The sequence below is a fragment of the Odontesthes bonariensis genome, chromosome 23, assembly GCF_027942865.1.
Source record: "Odontesthes bonariensis isolate fOdoBon6 chromosome 23, fOdoBon6.hap1, whole genome shotgun sequence".
Taxonomy (NCBI): Eukaryota; Metazoa; Chordata; class Actinopteri; order Atheriniformes; family Atherinopsidae; genus Odontesthes; species Odontesthes bonariensis.
The window spans coordinates 11,496,478-11,517,096 of NC_134528.1; the positions used below are offsets into that span (position 1 = coordinate 11,496,478).

The window sequence follows — 20,619 nt, forward strand, 5'->3', positions numbered from 1 at the left end:
ATTATTTACCAATTATTATCCTCAAAAAGCAAAACAAAAATAATGATGGTACCTGCGAACACCAAGTAACAGTCAAACGCCCCTGTCTTCATTCCCATACCGTGACAAAATCATTTCCTTATATTTTGTTTTGAATTGATAAATATTTGGACACTGTTTGTACTCTAACCCCAGTCGATTCCACAGTTTAACGCCACATACAGACACACACATACTTTTCCTTGTGGTTCGTACTTTCCGGACATAATATATATCAATATAACAAAAATCCTTGCGATTCCCTGTCTGTTTTATAAGGAGATAAGATATGCTCACCACCTAACATATTGAACTGTTACCCAACCGACAGAATTTTACTTCACCTGACAACATTTTCCTTCTACCAAAATGACCCTCTAGCTTCCTAACCTGGCTGCTATGTTTTACTCTGTCATACTCGGTGAGTGTACTGACCCCACATGAGGTTTCTGGGAAATGAGTCGAGCTCCACAGTCTGACCTGCCGCCCTGCACCTAAAAAGATTTTTAAATGTCAGTCATCTTAGGTCTTCTGCATGTAATGAACCTCAGCTGTCACCAGAGAGTTGGGCTCTTTCAACAAAGCTGAGATCAAACAATCTTGCGTCCATTTCACTGTGTCCCAGCTCGGGTAAATAAAAACAAAGAAAATCCTTTTCAGTGAAGGAAAGAAGTAGTTGCTCAGAGGTTCAACTTACTATAACTCCAAGACAACAAGGAAAAAGACTGTGATTCTTGTTTTTTTGTAGGAAAAGGAAAAAAATAATCACAGAAGTGAGTCATATCTTTGACCTACATGAACCTATGCATTGACTGTACAAATCTTTGTATCATTGCGCCAAAGATGAAACAAGAGGGAAGCAGCTGGGTGAATGGTTCACTGCTTACCTTCATTTTTCCATTTTCTAGCAATTTTGCACAGTTATATAGTGGACAGTTATATAGTGGGACAGTAAAACAACATGATTTCCTTTACTGTTCAAAGATGTACATTTCTGAACTTCAGAGATAATTTTGCACAGCTCTCACATACCCAGCACTTGGTTTGTACATGTCAAGGAGCAGCCATGTTTTGCCCCTCCATTGAGTCTTTTTATTTCCCCATGTTATGGTTCTACTCTTGAAAAGAAACGTATCTGACTAAACTAAACAAGCAGGCCTGTGTTGCACAAAAGCCCTGTTGTACCATACATGGAGCTTCATGTAGCCTGTAGCAACACAGTTTTGAGGAGGCTGTTAACACTTGGCATCAACACAAATACCATCTGTCCAGGACTGGTTTTACTTTGTCAGTTCAAACCAGCCATAATAATGTATTTTAATGGGTCTGACTTGTTAGACACATGTTAACAACATGTGTTGTAACACATAGAACATACTTCTATGTGATTCATCTTTCAACAACATATGAATCACATAAAAGAATTTGTCACAGAGCCAGCAGTGGGCAACAAAATAAAAACAAAATCACGGCCACCATGCTGCATGATGACATTATTCTAACATTTGACACACCGATTTCTGTAATTTAAAAGACATTTAAAAATGTTATGCATAAGATGCAATATAAGAAATAAGAAAGATCAGGAAACTCGCCTGCATGAATGGATTTATCTGTGAACTTGGAGAGCAGGGTGTGTGCACAAATGTGCTGCCAAAAGTCACACAAACCGAGACTAGAACTAGTTCATCCTCACTCTGTAGGTCAGCATTTGATGTTCTTCGCTACATTCAGATTCCAAAAAGTTCTACTGTCAGGGGCTTCCACTGGATATTAATCTGCTCGGTGCGTGCAGATCTCGTCATGCATGACATTGATGGACAGCTTGAAAATAGCAACTAGCTTACTTGAGCTCCAGAAAAGCTGATGAAGTGAATAGGCTCAGAGATGGAATGTTTTCCGCACCAGTGATTATTCAGCAACACTAAACATTGACCGTACAATGCCAGTTTGCTTGACATGCGGCCAACACAAATGTTTTACAGGAGAGTCTACCATTCAGGCAGTGTACAACTGTCAGCTCTAACTCTCGGGGTGAAAAGGCATGTTGCTTCATCTTGTGGTTCTGCTCGTTTGTCGCTATGCAGGCAAATTGGATAAACTAGACTGGCTGTTAGGCAAAATGTAGGACAATATTATCAATTAATGAAAGGAACATTGTTCAGTGTCATGAGAGATAATGGCACTCATGTTAAACAGTTTAAAACAGCTTTGTTCAGTTCAAAATTCATGGTAAATATTAATCCTGTTTATTAATGAGTTCACTTGAACGGTAACATACATTCTGTATTACCTCTGGCAGTGTTTTTTCTTTTTTTGTCATGTAAAATAACTCCCAGAATGCTCCATGTTATCTTGTGCTCCTACTCTACTGAAATACCAGTTTTTAATGCAAGGAATATATTGGGAGCAGCTGTCAATTTTCTTGTAGTGATGGGTAGCACACAGGGCTAAAGGATGGACCTAAAGCTTGAGCCATGTCTCATGTGCAGCCTGTTATCGCAGGAATATTATGTGAAAGAAACTCTCTTTTGCTAGTGACACAGAAGGAATCTAGTGGCAATTGAATTTGCATATGTCATACAGTGAATTACTACTACTCTGGTGCTTTTCCATAACATTTTGAGATGGAAATCTAACTAGGTCAGGACTAGAAACATGTAGGTATCACTTTCAGCATGTATAAACTGCAGCAGATGGACACTGATGTTGTGGGTAAAATGATCAGCTGTTCAGAAGTATTCCACAGGCGGTGATATTAAAAATATATACATATAGAAAGAGAGATAAATAATCAATGTTTAAACTTTCTTCTTCCATAGTTTTACCTACAACAGCTAGCAGCAGCATAGGGTGCTTTTTCTTAACTTCTGTGCCAAATATATTTTTATATATATATATATATATATATAAGTTTTTGCTCGGTCTGACCATATATCCATATCTCCACCTGCTCTTATCCGCCACAGTTTTGTTCACAGTGAACACAGTGCTGTGTGTTTGCTTGTTTGATATCATTTTTATGATGGAACAACATGTTGTTAAGAGAAAACTGTAACTTTGGGAGGTCTTTGCAGATTAAGTGTGGTACTGAATCTTCTCTTCTGACAAACACCAGTAACTGTACAGAGACCGTTTAATCAGCTGAAGCAAACATCCGATTTTTCTTGAACTGGTTGAAGTGGGTTACCGTTAGAAACTAATGTGTATAACACTGACTGTTCAACAAACTTAAACATGTATAAAAGGGATATTTTTAGCCTCTTCCATATAATACAGCGTGGTTTTACACAACCTCTGTGTGGTTGTCACTCTAATATCAGCTGTTGTGAGAACATTGTGACCCCATGAAGACTGTAATGTTACATCGTACTTTGTTTTCTGTTAAATCTCTCACATCTCTCTGCACTATTGCTCTATCTGTCAGGTTCACTTGCATGTCTGAATGGAGCTTGAGGAACTGTAACAGAAATGAGAAAGATGTTCATGTGAGTAATGACTCCGGCCATCACTTTAACAGAATGACAAAGCCATTATTGTTTGTATTTCATGTGTGAAAAGGCTTAAACGAAAGAAAGCTTTTAAGCACTATGATGGTCATTTTCTGAATACAAAATTGAACATGTCATGTCAATACAGGGAGGGGTTTTTGTGATGTACTGAGTATATTTAAACTATTTTACTTAATGAATTATTACAAAATTCATCTAGCCACTTGTGTTGGGATTTTCTTATGCATTCACATTAATCATCTCTCTTATATCACACATTTGCACCAAGGTCATGTATTTGTCTTGTACCTAAACTCAATCTCTTTTTTGATACAAGAAACTTCTTACTCATATGATATAAAATTGTGGTTCCAGCATATAATTTCAACATATCATGTGCCACCTAAGATTAAGAGTTGTTAAAGACAGTAAATAACAAATAACATAAGTCAAATTGTGTGTTTGTGGGTTTTGCATTATATATTCTAGAGGAATTCTGCTGTGAACTCTGCCTATTCCCTAACCATTTCATACAGGGGAAAATGCAGTATTATGTTCATAAATAGCTAGAAATGCATATCTCAGCACTGGACTCACAACAGATAAAAAATTAATGTTTTATCTGGAGGATTTATCTCGTTAAGCACAGTTTGTTAGTTATATACAGTCCAAAGCAAATATGCTGCACCATTCCTTCTGCTTTAAGAGGATCAAACACAAGTGTCCAGTCACAAGTCTGTAAAAGAAAGAACTCGGCTTGGGACAACCCAGGGTTAAAGCAGTGATTCTTCTCATTGTGATCTTGTAACCACATAAAAAAAGAGTTTCAGTGCATATTCAATTGCTCTTCAAATGCTCATAGTATCAGATTTAGTGGCATCATGTGGCAAAGTTGCAGATTGCAACCACCTGAATGTGATTTTTGTCACAATCCTTTTCTAGGTTTGTTGGGAGAGTTATGAGCTCAAATGGAACAGAGGCATAGTTAATGGTGTTTCCTGCACATCTGCAGGAGGACTGAATGGGCCATGCGTCTGAGACCTATAGAGGAATCCGTCTGTTTTCTTTCTGTAATGGTTGAGATCCTTCAGTAAGGATATTTCTGCTGAGCATTTAATGTACAATTTGCGGTGTTAACGTTTGGTTCCACTGAATGTCGCTTTATCAACTTTTGCGTGTTTGAGTAGATACATTGTTTATTGACATGTGCAGCAACAAGCAACCATGCAATATCCTGGACACAATGAATCCCCTGACCTGAAATGGGTTCATTAGGTTTAAAGCTGATGACAAACATATTCGCACTGCTGCACGGATGACGTGGGACCAGAGAAGGAAAAATAACCGGTACAGCCATAACAGAATTCAGCCATCTAGACAGGAAGGACAAGAAGGATCTTGCCACACACAGTGGTATTGTTTTCTTCTTTGTATTAGTTGTGTTGTTTGTATAATGCTTCTGTTGTGTAAGTCCAGATCCAGATTCTGATCCTCTTAATATCAGCCAGAACTCTGCGTCATGGGACCAGTTATTTTGTGGGTCTTGCAGCTGCCAGAGGGCCGCTGTGCAAATACTTCGGACACACACCCTGTACACAGAAAATCAAAATACACAGCACTCATACAGGAAGGATGTGTTTATTTGTTAGAGAGTTCAGTGAGAAGGGAAGAAATTAAATGTTTGAACACATTACAACCCTTAAACTGACACACACTAAGTGTGCACGTGTGTATGTGTGCGTGTGTGGGGGTGTATTTGCTGAGAAATCATGACATGATTATGATGTCAGAGAAGCAAGAAGACATTCTTAAGTTTGGCAAGTACACGTCACAAGATCCTGTCACATACGTTTCCATTTTAACCAATAAAATCCATGCACAAGATCAAAAAATTAATTTACAAAAGGGTTAAATCTCATCTCCTGGAATTTCCTCATATGAACACTGAGCATTCCAGACGCTGATTATCCTGACTGAATTCAAGGCAACTAAAGCGAAAGTTAAGTTTGATTATGAAGCATTAAACCCCATTAGAGAGCATTAGCTAAATATTGTTGAGAACAGAAGATGTGGAATAGGGTGTTATCAAACCTTAAAATGGGTTAGTGTGTCACAGAGTGCAAAAAAACAAAAACAAAAGAGAACGAAAGGAGGTTATGAGGAGCAAGTATGTTATATCATGAATAAGAGTGATTTCACAAGACCTTCTAGTATTAATAAAAACTGTGGGATGGTCATGCTTAAATTCCTCAACATTTCTCTTCGGCTGTTGACAATCAGCCCTTCTTCCTTGTGTAGCACTGAGCATTCCAGCTCAGAGTATAGAGAGCTCTCAGATAAATGTCATCTTAGATCTGTCAAGGTAAAAAAGGAAAGTTTATTGTTCCCCCAGTCACAGTCACAACCAACATTCCTGGTTAGAGTCCCTGTTTTCCTCTGCTGTGATGACTCAGATGACCCTTTATGCTCTCTCTCAGTCTGTCACTCCTCCCATTATCTGGACCCACATTTGCACACGGTTTCATTTCATTGTTTCATTGTTAAGCAGCTGCAGCATTAGAAGAAATTACTTTGAATTTTATGCAGTGAACTAAATTAACTAACTAAATGAATTATTTTAGGTTTAACACAGCTATAAATCAATTATCCAGTCAATAATAATCATATATCCAGTCATATATGGTCAGTTTTAGTTTGATTTTTGGTTGGCTCTGATTCCTGTTAGAAAAATCTGGCTATTATTCATCACTTTGCTCCCCTGTTGTCACTATATTTTTGTTTTATAGCTGGTTGCTGCTGTGCAGAGATTGCAGGGAGTAGAGCAAAAAAAGCATCCTAATACACCGGAGTGAAAAGTTTCCATTTCAGCTTTTAAAAGCTCACAGATAGAACCCAAATTTCTTTCACCTTGTCGTTTTATGTCTTCGTAAGCCATGGGTACAAATAATTTCAGAGTGCCTCAGCAAATGCTGTAGCACACGTGTCATCAACCGGCAAACAATCCACATTTAGAAAAGGATGATTAAAATTGTTTTTTTTTCTCTCTGCCAAGGTTTTGGTATCAAAACTATTGTATGTGGTTAGAGTTAGTGCAAAATCGTTATCTGGCATTAAATACAGCCTTGTAGAATTCCTGCACAGTCCCAGCAAAGCTTCACATTAGCTGTGTTTGCAAAAGACTGGGTAGTAAGTGTGACCACTGAACCTCGACATATGCCAAAGTCTCCATGGGCAAAATTCTGAACCTGAAGTTGCCCCTGATGGTAAACTTTATGCCTTGTGTAAGACTGTATGTTTGGCTCTAATTGATTAAAAGTGCTTTGTAGAACTGCTGAGATTAGAAGGCTCTTTAGAAGTGCAGGCCATTTACCATTAAGAATAATGGTTTCTGAGTCTGAAATGTCCCTGCTTGATTAATTTCTTAGCTGCAGGAATCTGCAGTGATTCTCAGTCAGAAAAGACACGTTGATCAGAAGACATTAAAAACACCACAATTTCAATTGAAGTCTTCCTGTCTTTGTAAATCCCCTTTCATTCTTTAGGCTTCATTCTCACCTTTTCACTCATCTTCTATCCATCCCTTGTTTGCTTTTAGGATGACAACCTTATACATGCAAATGTAATATCTGTCAAAATGAAGTCTAAAGCATAATTTTGATCCTTCCAATATCTATCATTTTGTCCCTTCTTTCCACAGCTGCATGTCATATCGTGACTTTTCACCACGGTTGCACTAAAAATCCACATCTTCAGACTGTATTAATGTCTGGCAGTGAATTAGATAAAGATTTGATCAGTTAAATGCAAAAGAGGCTGTTCTGCAGGCTGTGGGTGCAGAAAAAGACGCCCTGTAGGAGACAGATAAGGTACGCTAAATAACACTTCTTTTTATCTCTTTGATGCATGAAAGTGAATTTTTCTTTTTACCATTTTTTTTTTGTCTGATGAAAACGTGAAAATTAGGAAACATGGAGGAGGGGATGAATACATGTAAAGGGAAACTGCTAAATTGATTCCTTCAATTTAACAAATAAACAGAATAAAGGTCACATCTATGAGCACACACACACAGAGCTACTGCCAGTCTGAGGCATCCCCGGAGCAGGGATTGGACGAGACGCAGAGAGGGAGCGCGCAAGTCTTTCCCATCGCTCCACAGCTGTACTACAGTTGCTCTGAGGGGACTCTGAGAGCAGGGTGGCGATGATGACTCGCCACTTGGACTCTTAAACCACCTCTTGTAGGCGATAATAGCTCTCAGGTAAACTTTTGTCCCACACAGGCACACGCACTACTTTAACTAACCATCGTGAACCGTAAATGGATTCAAGGCTCCAAATTGGACCGGTGATCCCGACACCGGACCCGACCGCACGTGCACCCTGGAATATCAGCTCCATCAACCCGCACCGGCTCATAGAGCTGTCTCCGGTAGCTACAGCTGAAAGTATTCAGGTACAACTCTTGTGTTTTGGTTTTTTTTTTGTTTTTTTTTGGCTGCTTGAAGGACAACAGCTCTCGGTGTGAATGGAGAGCTTTTGCGCTTCTGCAGCGATGCGCCACAAAATCTGATCCAAGAGCAGCCAAACACAAACTCACCACACCTGGAAATGCTTACAGACCTGTGGACGTCGTTCTTCGACCATATCGTTCATTCATTTTCAGAATTATAATATTAGGGAACGTCACGTTAACTCTGACTGACTGGATGAATGAATGAATGAATGAGACTATCCTCTCCTACGCGTCTCTGCTCCGTTCATTCAGCATCGGACCTGAATGAAGGCAGGAGCGCAGCGCAAATCCATAAATTTATAGTGGTTCCACAATTTATTGTTGATTAGGGTTGTATAGACTTGTTACGGGTGCAATTGTACATTTAACAGTGGATTTTATTTTCATGTTAATCAAATTTAGCCTAGAACACGTGTGGTTTTCTTGTATGTGTGACTATTTGTGGTCAATATGTGGACATCATGCTCTTTAATATTACAGAGGACCGATAATGACTCTTCTCACTCACTGCTGTAGTTAAATAGCGTTTACAACCACTGCATTACCAAGTGAACGACATTCCAACTTGTGTCAATTATCTTAGTTGTTTAGTTTATAATTGACTTTTTCGCCTTTTTGGAGGATGTTCTGTAAAGCATGAAACCATGGTTTTCATGTTTCATCTGGCTTGCAATAAATCATGTTGAATATTTGCTACTTTTAAGCTTATCTATCAATTTTACGCTCTTTCTTTCCTTTTTGTTCATTCATGGAAAGTGTTTGCAGTTTGGGGAGGGAAAGATGTTTACCATGTCTCATGCAAAAATAAGACCTCTCTCCCTCTCTGTTTGAGAGTGGGATTAGTTTACCCAAAGCCTTCGGAGAAATCCTTTAGACTTCACCCCTGGACTGTTGTACGTGTAGAATAAAAAACATGAAAAGAGAATATATACTGTTTTAAGTTTGTCCAACAGAAGCCCAGATTGATTAAATGATCTGAGACAGAAAAACCCTGCAAGACATACTTGGTTCATCGCTGCAGTAACTGCAGCTCAACAAGTGGGAGTGATTCGGTCCCGGTTCTGACTTTAAAGCTCTGACCTGAAGGGCTCAGTTGCTGTTGATTTTCTGGTCTGGTTTTCATGATGGGAACGCAGGGAAAGCTGATACTGAAGCTGAGTCCGGGGGGCAGCTTCTGCAGACACAGATTGGATCATCCAGCTAGAAATGTGAGGTTTTCTGTGAAAAACTCTCGAAGTTTTTTTACATTCCTCTTTCGAGCTCTACTTTCTTTTAACTACTGTTTGTTACCCCTGTCCCGTTCAATTTAATCTATGAACTCTGCACAATCATAAATGCATGGATCCAAATTGTGAGTGCTGCTTCTGTACGAGTGCAATTTTCTGGCTGTTTGCAAGCACGTGCACGCATGCACTTGTGCGGGTATGCGTTGGGGGAACTAAAATTGCGCGTCAATTTTTGTCTTTAAAATGAGATTGTGATATTGTATCAGTGGGTGGCCTTTGCGATCTCTCTTAATAGAGTATAGGTTGACTGAGTACTTGGTGGTGATGTGTGGCTGATTCTGTAAGTGTCAGTTGAGCAGCTCCTGCGGTATTCTCTGTCTCTGACCAAGTGAAGAAAATGGTTACCTGTTACTATCCAAAGAAGGCAGACAATACTGGGTGGCATATACAGGCAGAAACTGAGCTTTGACAATGAGATTTCCCCAATACGTCATTGTAAATGTACTCTAATTTTACAATGTCTCATGCAAAAATAAGACCTCTTATTTTAGATAATAAAATATGATTTGAAAGCAGCTGTGTTAAATATAGCTGCAAAAGAAAATATTTTGAAACTTTTGAAAATTAGGTTTCCCCTTCACACTACAAAGTTCTGGTCCATGATCTACCATCGCTGAAACGCCAACAAGTTCTCCCATATCGAAATGATCATATAGGTCGTTTGTTTGTACCTTCAAATATGACCAATAACTGCATCCTATAATATAGGACCTGCATGTTGCAGATGGGAAACACAACTTATATGAAAATATCCCTGCGGATGCAAACGACTAAAGTTTTTCATGCAATAATCCGTAAAATGTTAGATTTCTAAAGATGTACATCCATGGGACATAAATTCAAGTTGAAATTTTATGGACTAGGTGTTTCTATCCGGATGAACACTTTTACTCATGGTATGATTGTTTGCAACCATGAACTAACAGTAATCTAACAAAACGGGTAACAAACAGCACTACGCTGACTACTGCACAAAGAATAACACTTGTAAGTAACTTAAAGTGATAGTTCGGAGTAGATTCACCCTAGGGTCATTTGAACCGTGACATCCAGCCAAGTAGCCCACCCGAAGTTTTTTCGATCTTGGCTGAACATCAGCCGAGTTACTGAGTTATCCCGAATAGCTTAGTACAAGCGCTAACAGACCCTGGCAGTATCTCCAAAATTACCGCACTAAAATCGCATGCCATGACACCAAACTTCTACAGTAGTACAAATATGGTCTGTACTCACAAAACGATGCATTTGGAAGTTTGTACATAGTCCAGGAGTGTATTATTATCAACACAAGCCTAATAGCTTCTCTGCTGCTAAAGCTGCGTCAACGTCACTTCCTTGATCTGGGAGCTTCAAAGTAAGATGAGGGTTGATCTACTACTATAGACAACAAAGTATATGCTATATTCTACATGATTTTTTTATGAATTTTTATGTTGTAGAGTTGTGAATTTATTTTAATAATGGAGAAATTGAGCAGCCTTGCTTTGCAAATAAGTCTTAAGACTAAAATGAGACAAAGTGGCCTGAGAAGATGTCACAGTGTGGTCCCGAGTCTAATGCGATGTCTGTGTTTCTGAGAATGGAAACTGTTGTCAGTGCTCTTTTATGGGTTGAACATGACAGTGGGTAATTTAGGTTGGATGATTTGTTTGTCCTCATGTGGTTCAGGCTCATGTTTCTGATCTGCCTTTACTGATCTCACCTGTAAGGTTTAAATCTGGGTCTGCTGGAGGTTTGATCCTTTTAAAACAGCTTTTTCTCACCTCTGTCACCAAGTACTTATTCAAAGGGAATTTATTGGATTTATTCTAAATGTATTTAGATTACTATTAACTGAAACTGAATTTAATTTGATCTATCAATGAAGATCTATCTACAATTAGAAATATCTCTTTTTTTTTTTTTACTTTAATTGGGTTATTTGCTTTTATTACCAATGCCAGATGTTTGGAGTATTATGATAAAAAAAAAAATAAGAAAGTAAAAGCATGGCATTGTCTTCATTGCCTAATATCATATCATCCTACCTTTCTTGTAGTATATAATGAAAGAGTTTGTCCCATGGGAGCAAATGATGTAATATGTTCATTAGCATTCAGTAGGTGCAGGAGTGAAAGAAGACAACCAAGATTAAGTCAGTCAACTACAAAAAGAATGTAAGAACACGAGACTTTAATTGAGTAGAGAGATAATCTAAAATTAATTAAATAAAAAATGAGATTTTATGAATTCATTGATCTCAAGTCAGTTTCTGTTGAAAGTCGGCTTTTACTTAGTCAGCCATGTACTATAGGTTTTTGAGCACCTTATTTTAAATAACCAGCTCTCATCACTTTGTAGGAGTCGAGCTTATTTTCTGCTCTCCTGAAATCAAAATGCTTTATCAGTTTGGACTGTCAGGTTTGCTTTTATGTCATAATGCTGACCACCACTTTTTGCTGTATATTGCAACACCAACTACTTAATTCTAAATTTGACTGGATGACAAATTAACTTTCTACGTGTAGTTTGCATGTGCATAATCCAAAAATGTCATGTTCAACTTGATCTTATAAAAAGGTAATGTTATGGGCTATTTATACGAGTTTTTGTTGCATCATTTCATGCTATGTACTGTGAGGGGATGACACCCTGCCCTTTACTTTTACCCAAACCCTCACTGTTTGGTATGTTATTTTAATGCCATAAAATGACTAAACAAAAGCTTAAAATGCATCTAAATCAAATGGGAAAAGTGCCCAAAGATATGGTGCTATTTATATACTTTGCCATCAAATCATGTTGTCATGTTAAGTTAACTAGTGATTCTTCATTTGCGGAGTCGGATCATGCATGGCTGTCTGTCACTCTGTGTTCATTCTGAAATTAATGGTTCAAGGTTTGTTCTCGCCAAATGTCAGCTGAGATGAGCTACAGCTCCCCTAAAGCCTTTATAGGATTTACAGGGTATAGCTTTTTGATTGATAATATTGTGGTTAAAAAATGCATGTGAACATTTGAAACTAAATGGCGCTGAGACCTTACATGATAGAAAAGAAAAATCAATATCAGATGCGTTCAGATGCACTGATCTAGAAATTAAGCAGTCAGTGTCTTTTCTGGAGTAGTAAGCAGTCAGCGTTTTTTGGTTTGGAGAATCAGGGAGGAATTTTGATGGGGCACCAAGGTAACAGATACCCAGAGCAGAGTCACCAGATGGTGAATTTTTCACCCTGTAAAAGAGCTCAAACCTCTAACGTTTCACAGTGGTTTGAGTGGATGCTATGTTGTGGATTGTTACTATGTCTCTTTTGCATAGGACTGTTACTGTACATTGACTAAGTCTGTGTAACATGGTCTGAAATTATGTTGCAATACGGACAATGTTATGTAGACTATTGGGAATGCTGCCAGTCAGATGTTCTCTGGTCGACAAAATACAGTGATAATGTAAACTCAAAAGCGAGTATCTGTGTCCAGCTCGTTTTGTATGTTTAGCAGAGTGAGTGGGACTCAGTAGGCAATAATCCAGGAAAAATATAGGTAGTTCAAATCCCCTCCATGAAAGGTACTACCTCCAGTAGGGGTCCTTAGGCAAGACCCCCTTACCCCACCCGCCTACCAGTGTAAGTCGCTTTGGATAAAAGCGTCGGTCAAATGCATAAACATAAACATAAATGTTAATACAGTATCTCGTTTTTTTATATCTAACGTGCAAAATATTGATGAAACAGCGATTGAAAGTGAAAGTAAATGGTGACTGAATGCCAAAATGGCCCTTCAAAGTAAAGTTGAAGTTACTAAAAACACAAATGGCTAGGACGGGGCTCTTCAGCTTCCCAAGCGTGTGTGTACCGCCATCTTCTACCCCCTCCAACCACCAAGGGGCCGTTTACACAGAAACGAAAACGGGTTAAAAATGCAAAACCTTTTTGCGGATGCACTATATCGTTTAGATGGAAACGGCGTTTTGGGGGCATGAAAACGCAAAAAAGTGAAAACGCCCTCCAGAGTGGAATTCTTGAAAACGCTCCACTGTCGCGCCGTGTAAACGATGAAAACGCAAAACTGCGTTTCTCGTCACATAGAAATAACGTGACAAGCATATAAAAGCGCCAGGAAACCGTGGGAAACACATCAGTAGGCTATCAACATGTCCGTCCCTGCGGACTTTCAACTCGCGGTAATTGACGTTCAAGAGTCATTTCATCAGATAACAGCAATGATGAGCGAGAGTAGTAAAGAACAGACCAAAAATATGAACTGCGTTCTCGAAATTCTTGAAGTTCATGGAGAGAGCAGGCGACCTAGACAGCTGTGGGTGAGACCTGGGAGGACTTCTCAGTGGTGGGATAACTTCATGAATGGAGTGGTAGAAAGACTTGGTCTTGGTAGTGTTGCCACCTAGCCATCTGGCGTGTTTACTGCATCGATTATGAAACGTCACACACTTTTGCGTTTCCGTATGCATGCAGAGTTTCACCCTAAAACGCTCGTCTAAACGCAGATAAAGTGAAAACGAAACGCCACTTTTGCGTTTTGGTTTCAGATCGTTTCTGTGTAAAGGTAGCCTAAGGCTACGGCTACACGAAAACGAAACAAGGTTTTTTTTGAAAACGGGTACGAAAATTATTGCGACCACACAGGAAAGCTTCTGTGTCCACATGGAAACGCGACGCTTGCTGAAAACGATGCAGTACACACGAAACACCTCTAGGTGCGCTGTAAGCCACCCCCACCGGTTACACCAGAACAATAGAAGAAGCAATGTGCATGCGTGTACGCCCCTACTTCTACCAGCGCGAAGCTCACGTTGTTCCTTCAACAACGCCGCTGTAGTTAGCAGTGTCTGCAGCAGTGCTGCTATCAATGTTGTGGGGTCCATGATGATCGCTGTCTGTCCTTGTTGTGTTGTCTTCTTCTTCCGGATTTTGAATGGAAGCCGCTTTTTGTTCTGGTCACTGACGTATGTGTATACGTCACTGGCGTTGGCCATGTGGCTGTGACGCAGATGTAAACGAATCCGTTTTGGCTGTAACAATGGAAACGAAACGACGCCGTTCTCAGATCTTCCCACTCTGGAACCCGTTCTCAAAAACTATCGTTTTGGGGTAGTGGGAACGCCGGCTCCGTGTGGCCGCGACAGCCAAACGATAAGCAAAAGTATCGTTTACAGTGAAAAACGTTTTCGTGTAGCCGTAGCCTAAATCTCCAAATGTTTGGGCTTTAAATATGAAGCAATAGTTGATTTGTAGGTAGTTGAAGGAGTGTCCTGACACTGCAAAAAGAGAAGAAAATGTACAAAAATTGTGTCTGCGGACAAATATGTATGACGATTTCATGTTTTGCCATCATACTGGTTTGCTCCGGCTGGAAACACACTGACTACTTACAACCACTTTAGACAGCACCACTTCAGAAAAAAATGGTTATGCCCTTGAAAAACAGCTTAATGCAAACCTTTACATTTTTGGTGCCTATTGTACAGATTGTGTAACCTTATTTATGTGCAGACAAAGCTCCTGGGTCCAAATGCTGTAACACTGAGTCACATTCAGTCTATGGCTCTATGAGACAGAATGATATCTCAGTGACTACAGCATCTGAAAATAAAAAAACTTGCTGACAGTGCTCTAAATTAATAATTTTACTGATTATTAAAATGTAAAATGTATCGAGGTATTTTTTTATGTTAAGGGACAGCCTCTAGGTATTATTGATTTAAACATGGAGGGGGAATTGCTCAGCAGGTAAAGTGGTCATCCTCCTCCAGCACTCAATCCCAGCCCCTCCAAGTGTTCTTAAGACATGGGGAGAAAAATAAAATTCTACATATACACAGAATAAGATGTACTTTATTTAGTGTGTAGGTGAAGGAGAAACGCATTGTAAAGTGCTTTGTGGGACTTAAACAGGTTAAAAGAAGTGATGTAAGTGCTGACCATTTATTAAATTAGTACTGGCTGGACCAGTGTACTTTTCCATCATCCAAGAATCCAACTGTAACATAAGAATGTGTTCATACCTATGTGTGTTGCTCATACATGTATGTGTGGATGTGTTCAGTTTAATCAAATCAGATTGAGTGGTCTTTTCCTTTCCTTCCTCTCCTGTCTCTCACAATCTTCTTAACCCCTAATCTTCATTGTCTGCCTCTCAGTTTATTTTGAGACAGAGTCTGACTAGTGGTTTCCTTCTATGTAGCTTATTGTCAGCTTTGATGTTATATCCTGATTTGTAAGTCGCTTTGGATAAAAGTGTCTGCTATATGCATAAACATAAACATGCTTAAACATATTTGTCTTTGTCTTATTCGTATGACCGTGCATCAGATGGCAACCAGACCATTTACATTTATATTACATGCTTTCCACTGATGGAGAACAACCCAGGAAGTGCATTGGGCATCGGATACATAATGTATCGAGAGATATAACCACCCACCATTTTCTTTAAATCCCTTAAAAAACACAGAGGAGACTTCCCCAAGCAGCTCACCGTGCCCTTCCCTCCTGCTCTGCCATGTGATCAGCATTAATCTGGCCATGAGCAGCTCGAGCTCGGAGACAGGTGACATGATAGGAAGCAGAACGAAGGCAAGGAGCGATCACGAGATTTAGTGACCAGAGGAACAGACGTGAGAATAGATTGGCAATCAACGATGACACTGAAAGAGAAAGAGATCAAGCAGGGAGAGTGGCACGGATGTGGAAAAGGAGAAACGCGTTTGGGGAGGGATCTGAGCAAAAGAGGAAGAAGAAATGGAGAGTGATCGACCGCAGCGCTGATGACAATGCCAGACTGGATGTGTCTACATTCCACACAATACGTATATCCACAGCTTGTCCCTCTTTCAGTAATACATCCCCATGACCTTTTCACTCATTTGCTTACATAACCATGTTCCACTATACAGTTCAAATGTCCTCCATTTGGCAGCACAAGGTTGTGACTGCAGAAAAGTAGGACTGCTGAAACGGATATCAGACAAATATCCTGAAATACTCACACGTGCACGCTTAAATGTGTCATACAGGATTATTCAAAGGTTACGTGTGTTTGTTCCTGTTGAACAATGGGAAAGCTGTGGAAGATTTAGCTCAGTAGAGAGGTAATGAAGTTTATCCGTAGGTGTGTGGGTGGGTGTGCATCACCTTGAAAAAAAAGATGGTGAGAGACAAAAGGAAAGCGCTCATGCAATCTAGTGTGTGAGTATGTCTGAGGTGAATTCTGAAAAGGAGCTCTGAGCTTTCAGGTGCAACCACTCGGAGGAAGAAATTCCCCCACAGTCATATGAGAGCTTTTCAATGATGAACCAAAAACAAAAATCATATTTTTCAAGCTTTTTTGTTCTTTCAAATGGGAAAGTGTCCTGATTAGATTAGTTCTAATCTTTTTTTTTTTTTACTTAAATTCAAATAATATTTTCTTGGTATTCTTTATTTAAATTTACGTACTTACAATTAATTCCATTTTTAAAACATTAACAAAACAAAAAAGATGGCATATCACAAAAGCTTTATATTTTAGAAAACACAGATTTCACAAAAAAACTTCTAAAACACACACACACACACGCACACACACACACACACACACACACACACACACACAAAAGAAAACACAAAAGTACAAGACAACAAGTCAGAAATAACCTGTGTTTTTCTTTGCCTTTTTTGTTGTTGTTGTTTTTCTTTTTTCCCCTGTGAAATATGGTGTTCTGTTGTTTTGTTCAACAGTAGCGAATGTTATGTGAGCCAGACATGGCCCAACTGGGGTTACGAGACGCCTTGTATTGGCCAGATGTGGCTAAAAAGACTTCTATCCCAGCTTTGACACAAGTTACAGCAAGTGTTGTTAGAGCCAAATGTGGCTCAAAGGCCCAAAGAAGATGAAGATTTGGCCCGAATCAGGTGGGTAAGTGTCTGTGTTGGCAGCCACATTCATCATGAGTCCAGCACTGTTATTCAAGGCAAAATATAATGTGAGCCATGAGAAAACTGCAGATATGAGCCACATAGTTTTTGGATGTGGTTTCATGTCAAGACACATTCAATGTTTCATTTAAAGTGTGGATCCATATAGACAGTGTGCTGCCAGCAAGAAGCTTTCAGCACATCGTCATGGCAGCAGTGGTATGTATTAATGCAAAACTAGAAAATCAAACTTAATGCTGTGCGGCACATGCACAAGAACTCCAACCATACCAAAGGATCAATGTGCCCTCTACTTCTCCATTATATAAAATAAAAGCGGTGCTGTGTCTTACTTCTAGTAGGATCGCTCATTATGTTAAAGGTCGTAAAACAGAGTTTTATTTAGGCTCCAAAATGACAATTGGCGGTTATCTCCATATTCTAGGATGAATATTTTAATCTCTGTAAATCCTGGGCAAGTGTAGTCTACATGATCATTGAAGTAACACCTTTGAAAAATCAATAGAAAAAACTTGAAACATCTTTTCACTTGTGACCAGGGTTATTTGTTTAACTTTTCACCAGAAGAATGCTCATTGGGATGCATCAAAACTACTCTGTTCGGGATAGGAAAAGGTCAAGGTTGGAGTTACAATGCGCCCTTTCACAACGTTAACCACATGCTAGAGAGCGCAGTTTCCTTGTTTACAGGGGTGACGAGTCCAGCCGAGAGTTAACATTCACAAAACGACCCATGCTGTGGAACAGCAGCCTTAAGGAAAAGAAAGGAAAAGAAGAAAACAGGGGCATGGCTTATCAAGACTTCTAGCGGGCTCTAAGTGATCATTGACAAGGACAACCTTGATTCTGATTTTATACTTTGTGGCGTAATGCTTCAAACAGTTTAGCACCATTCAACAACCTGAGAGAGAAATATTTTATTAATGTTCTGTTGTTCCTAAAAAAATTTTTTGGTATTGCTTCTTTATGTTAAAGTGAGTAAATATATCTTCTGGCAGTTAATGTTTAGCTCTTGTGTTAACTGGCCATTTAAGTGGTTTGACTGACTTTACAAGACTTGTCCATTACTAATACCAAATATATCAGAAGCCTTTGTCTGATTCACTGAATAACAACAGATGTGTGGAGTACATATGTTCTCTATGCTCTTGAAATAGAATGAGTACACTGCAGGGCACCAAGCCACCTTTTGATATTTTAAAGCTCAAAGTACAAAACACATTAGCAGTTCTCTCAAATCCCTCAAAAGCATTATTTATATAGAATGATTTTGTTTCAATGAGATTTCACTCACAAAGAGGCTCAAAATAGATGTTCTGTAATTGTAATTCTTTCTTTAATACTACAAAATGCATCTCAGTACAGCATTTGAAGGTGTACCCATGAGCTTCGTAAGCGTGGACCATTTATGGTCATGTACAGGTTCGTGTGTGTTAAATGTCAAGCACAGCATTGCTCACACAACTCAGTCTCAAAATAAAACATGAAAAAGCCATGAAACCAAAATCTTTGTATGCATGCTGATGGACAAGAATGGGGCAGTTTATTTTCCTGCCACTCATGACTGTCAAAGCAGTGGATTTCAATGGAACATTTTTTTTTTTCATGTGTCTGGTTTGTTTCCTGTCCTTTCCCAGAAAAAAAGAAAACACACAAGGCGTGATATTCTTTGACCCCTAAGTGTAGAAACAGTCTTGCTTTGGTGTCAGCTTTGAAAATATTGATCTGTGAGGACAGGATCTACTACATACTGTGTATGCGCTGTGCATTCTAGTAAGTTGGAAGCAGACAAGTTCGCTCGTGCAACTGCAGCGCCACTATCACAACAAAAAGGAGGAAGTGACATATGTCAACTGCTGCTGCACAGTAGCTGACAGATCTATAATTCTATAATCTATAAATTGAGAAAAGATTCAAGACATTTTGCCATTTGTTTCTTTCTTTCTGAGTGATCATCATAAGCATAAATGGCTGAAATCACTGTTGTCTTTAATTTGAGTGGATTTGTTCAAGATTTATTTCAAGCACCATATTCATGCAGCTATTTTTGTTTCTACAACCAAGGTTTGTAACGTCTTCACAAACCTTTGTGAGACTATATTGGTTTATTATAATATATATGATATATATAATATATTTCTCTCATTTTGTTACAGCTTCTAACAGTTATTCCTGAAATATTTTGACTTTAATCATGCTTTATTTAGATTTTCCTCACTTACTGATTTTAATTCTGGGTGGAATGATACTTTTCTGTGGTATACAAGATTTAACCATTCAAAAGCCTTTAAGAGTAACCATGAAATCAACAAAAATCCCTTTGCTTGTCTGTGATCAGGGTGCCACGGTCCCAGGCTACGTATTTCCAACGGTGGACGTCCCAGCCCATGCTCACTACACCATTGGCGTGGTCATCTTTGCAGTGGGCATCACAGGCTTGCTGGGAAACTTCCTGGTCATATATGCTTTCAGCAGGTATCTTGTTTTTCGATTTGAGGCAGACTTTTGTGATCAAATATGTTGTCTGATTTATTCATTGTTCAGTTATGAAGACAGAATTCCAACAGCTTGTGTGTGTTTGCGCTCAGGAGTCGGAGCCTGCGGACACCATCCAACATCTTCATTATTAATCTTGCTATCACAGACTTCCTCATGTGTCTCACCCAGACGCCCATCTACTTCATCAACAGCATGCACAAACACTGGATCTTTGGAAAGAAAGGTAACACATTCAGATACACATGGTTTTACACCATCATTTAAGATAATTTGGTACAGCAGCCGCAACAAAAATTCTATACTTTATACACTCTTTTATATATTTCAGCACACATATTTTGAATTCCATGTGGACCTGTGTGACCTTCAAAAAAGATTCCACACACACACATGCGCACACACAAAAAATCTGCCATCCTTTATCATCTATTTGTTCCTTAATGGAAAAGACAGCGCACCGCAGGCTTAACCTGCAGTATTCAAATTCTGTTGATCTCGAAGTGCATGCAAGACTACATGTTGATGGTGTGTTTTACATAAGCACATTTAGAGTAGGGTTTACAGCAGCACAGGGTCTGTCATACATCAGGATGCAATCTATTTGGAAAAGAGAGAGTTAGTGCTCAACACAGGCTGCTTCAGGAGTTGTTCTGACCTTGATGACAGCAGTCGATTTACTGCAGGAAAGCTTTTGATTTCTTTATTCTTTTTTTAAAGCCACCATCGACATCAACGCCACTGACTAACTTTTTAAAGACAGATCTGTTTATACATTTTCTCTTGCACTGATTCAAACGTGGCAAAATTTCATTTTCAATGATGGAGCTTTTCAGTAGCATTGTGGCTCTTACAGTTGCAGTGTTAAGAGCTGCTACTCGTCTCTAGTAGTCTTTC

General features: G+C 39.1%; 1 protein-coding gene across 1 annotated transcript in view; it reads left to right on the forward strand.

Moving 5' to 3' along the window:
• Positions 1-7,786: 7,786 nt before the first annotated feature.
• LOC142373648 (melanopsin-A-like) overlaps positions 7,787-20,619 on the forward strand; it is a 38,465-nt gene continuing 25,632 nt past the window's right edge. The window contains exons 1-3 of the mRNA XM_075456989.1: positions 7,787-7,964; positions 19,565-19,701; positions 19,815-19,948. Coding sequence (XP_075313104.1) covers positions 7,830-7,964; positions 19,565-19,701; positions 19,815-19,948 — 406 coding nt within the window. The 5' untranslated portion in view covers positions 7,787-7,829. The remainder of the gene's footprint in view (positions 7,965-19,564; positions 19,702-19,814; positions 19,949-20,619) is intronic.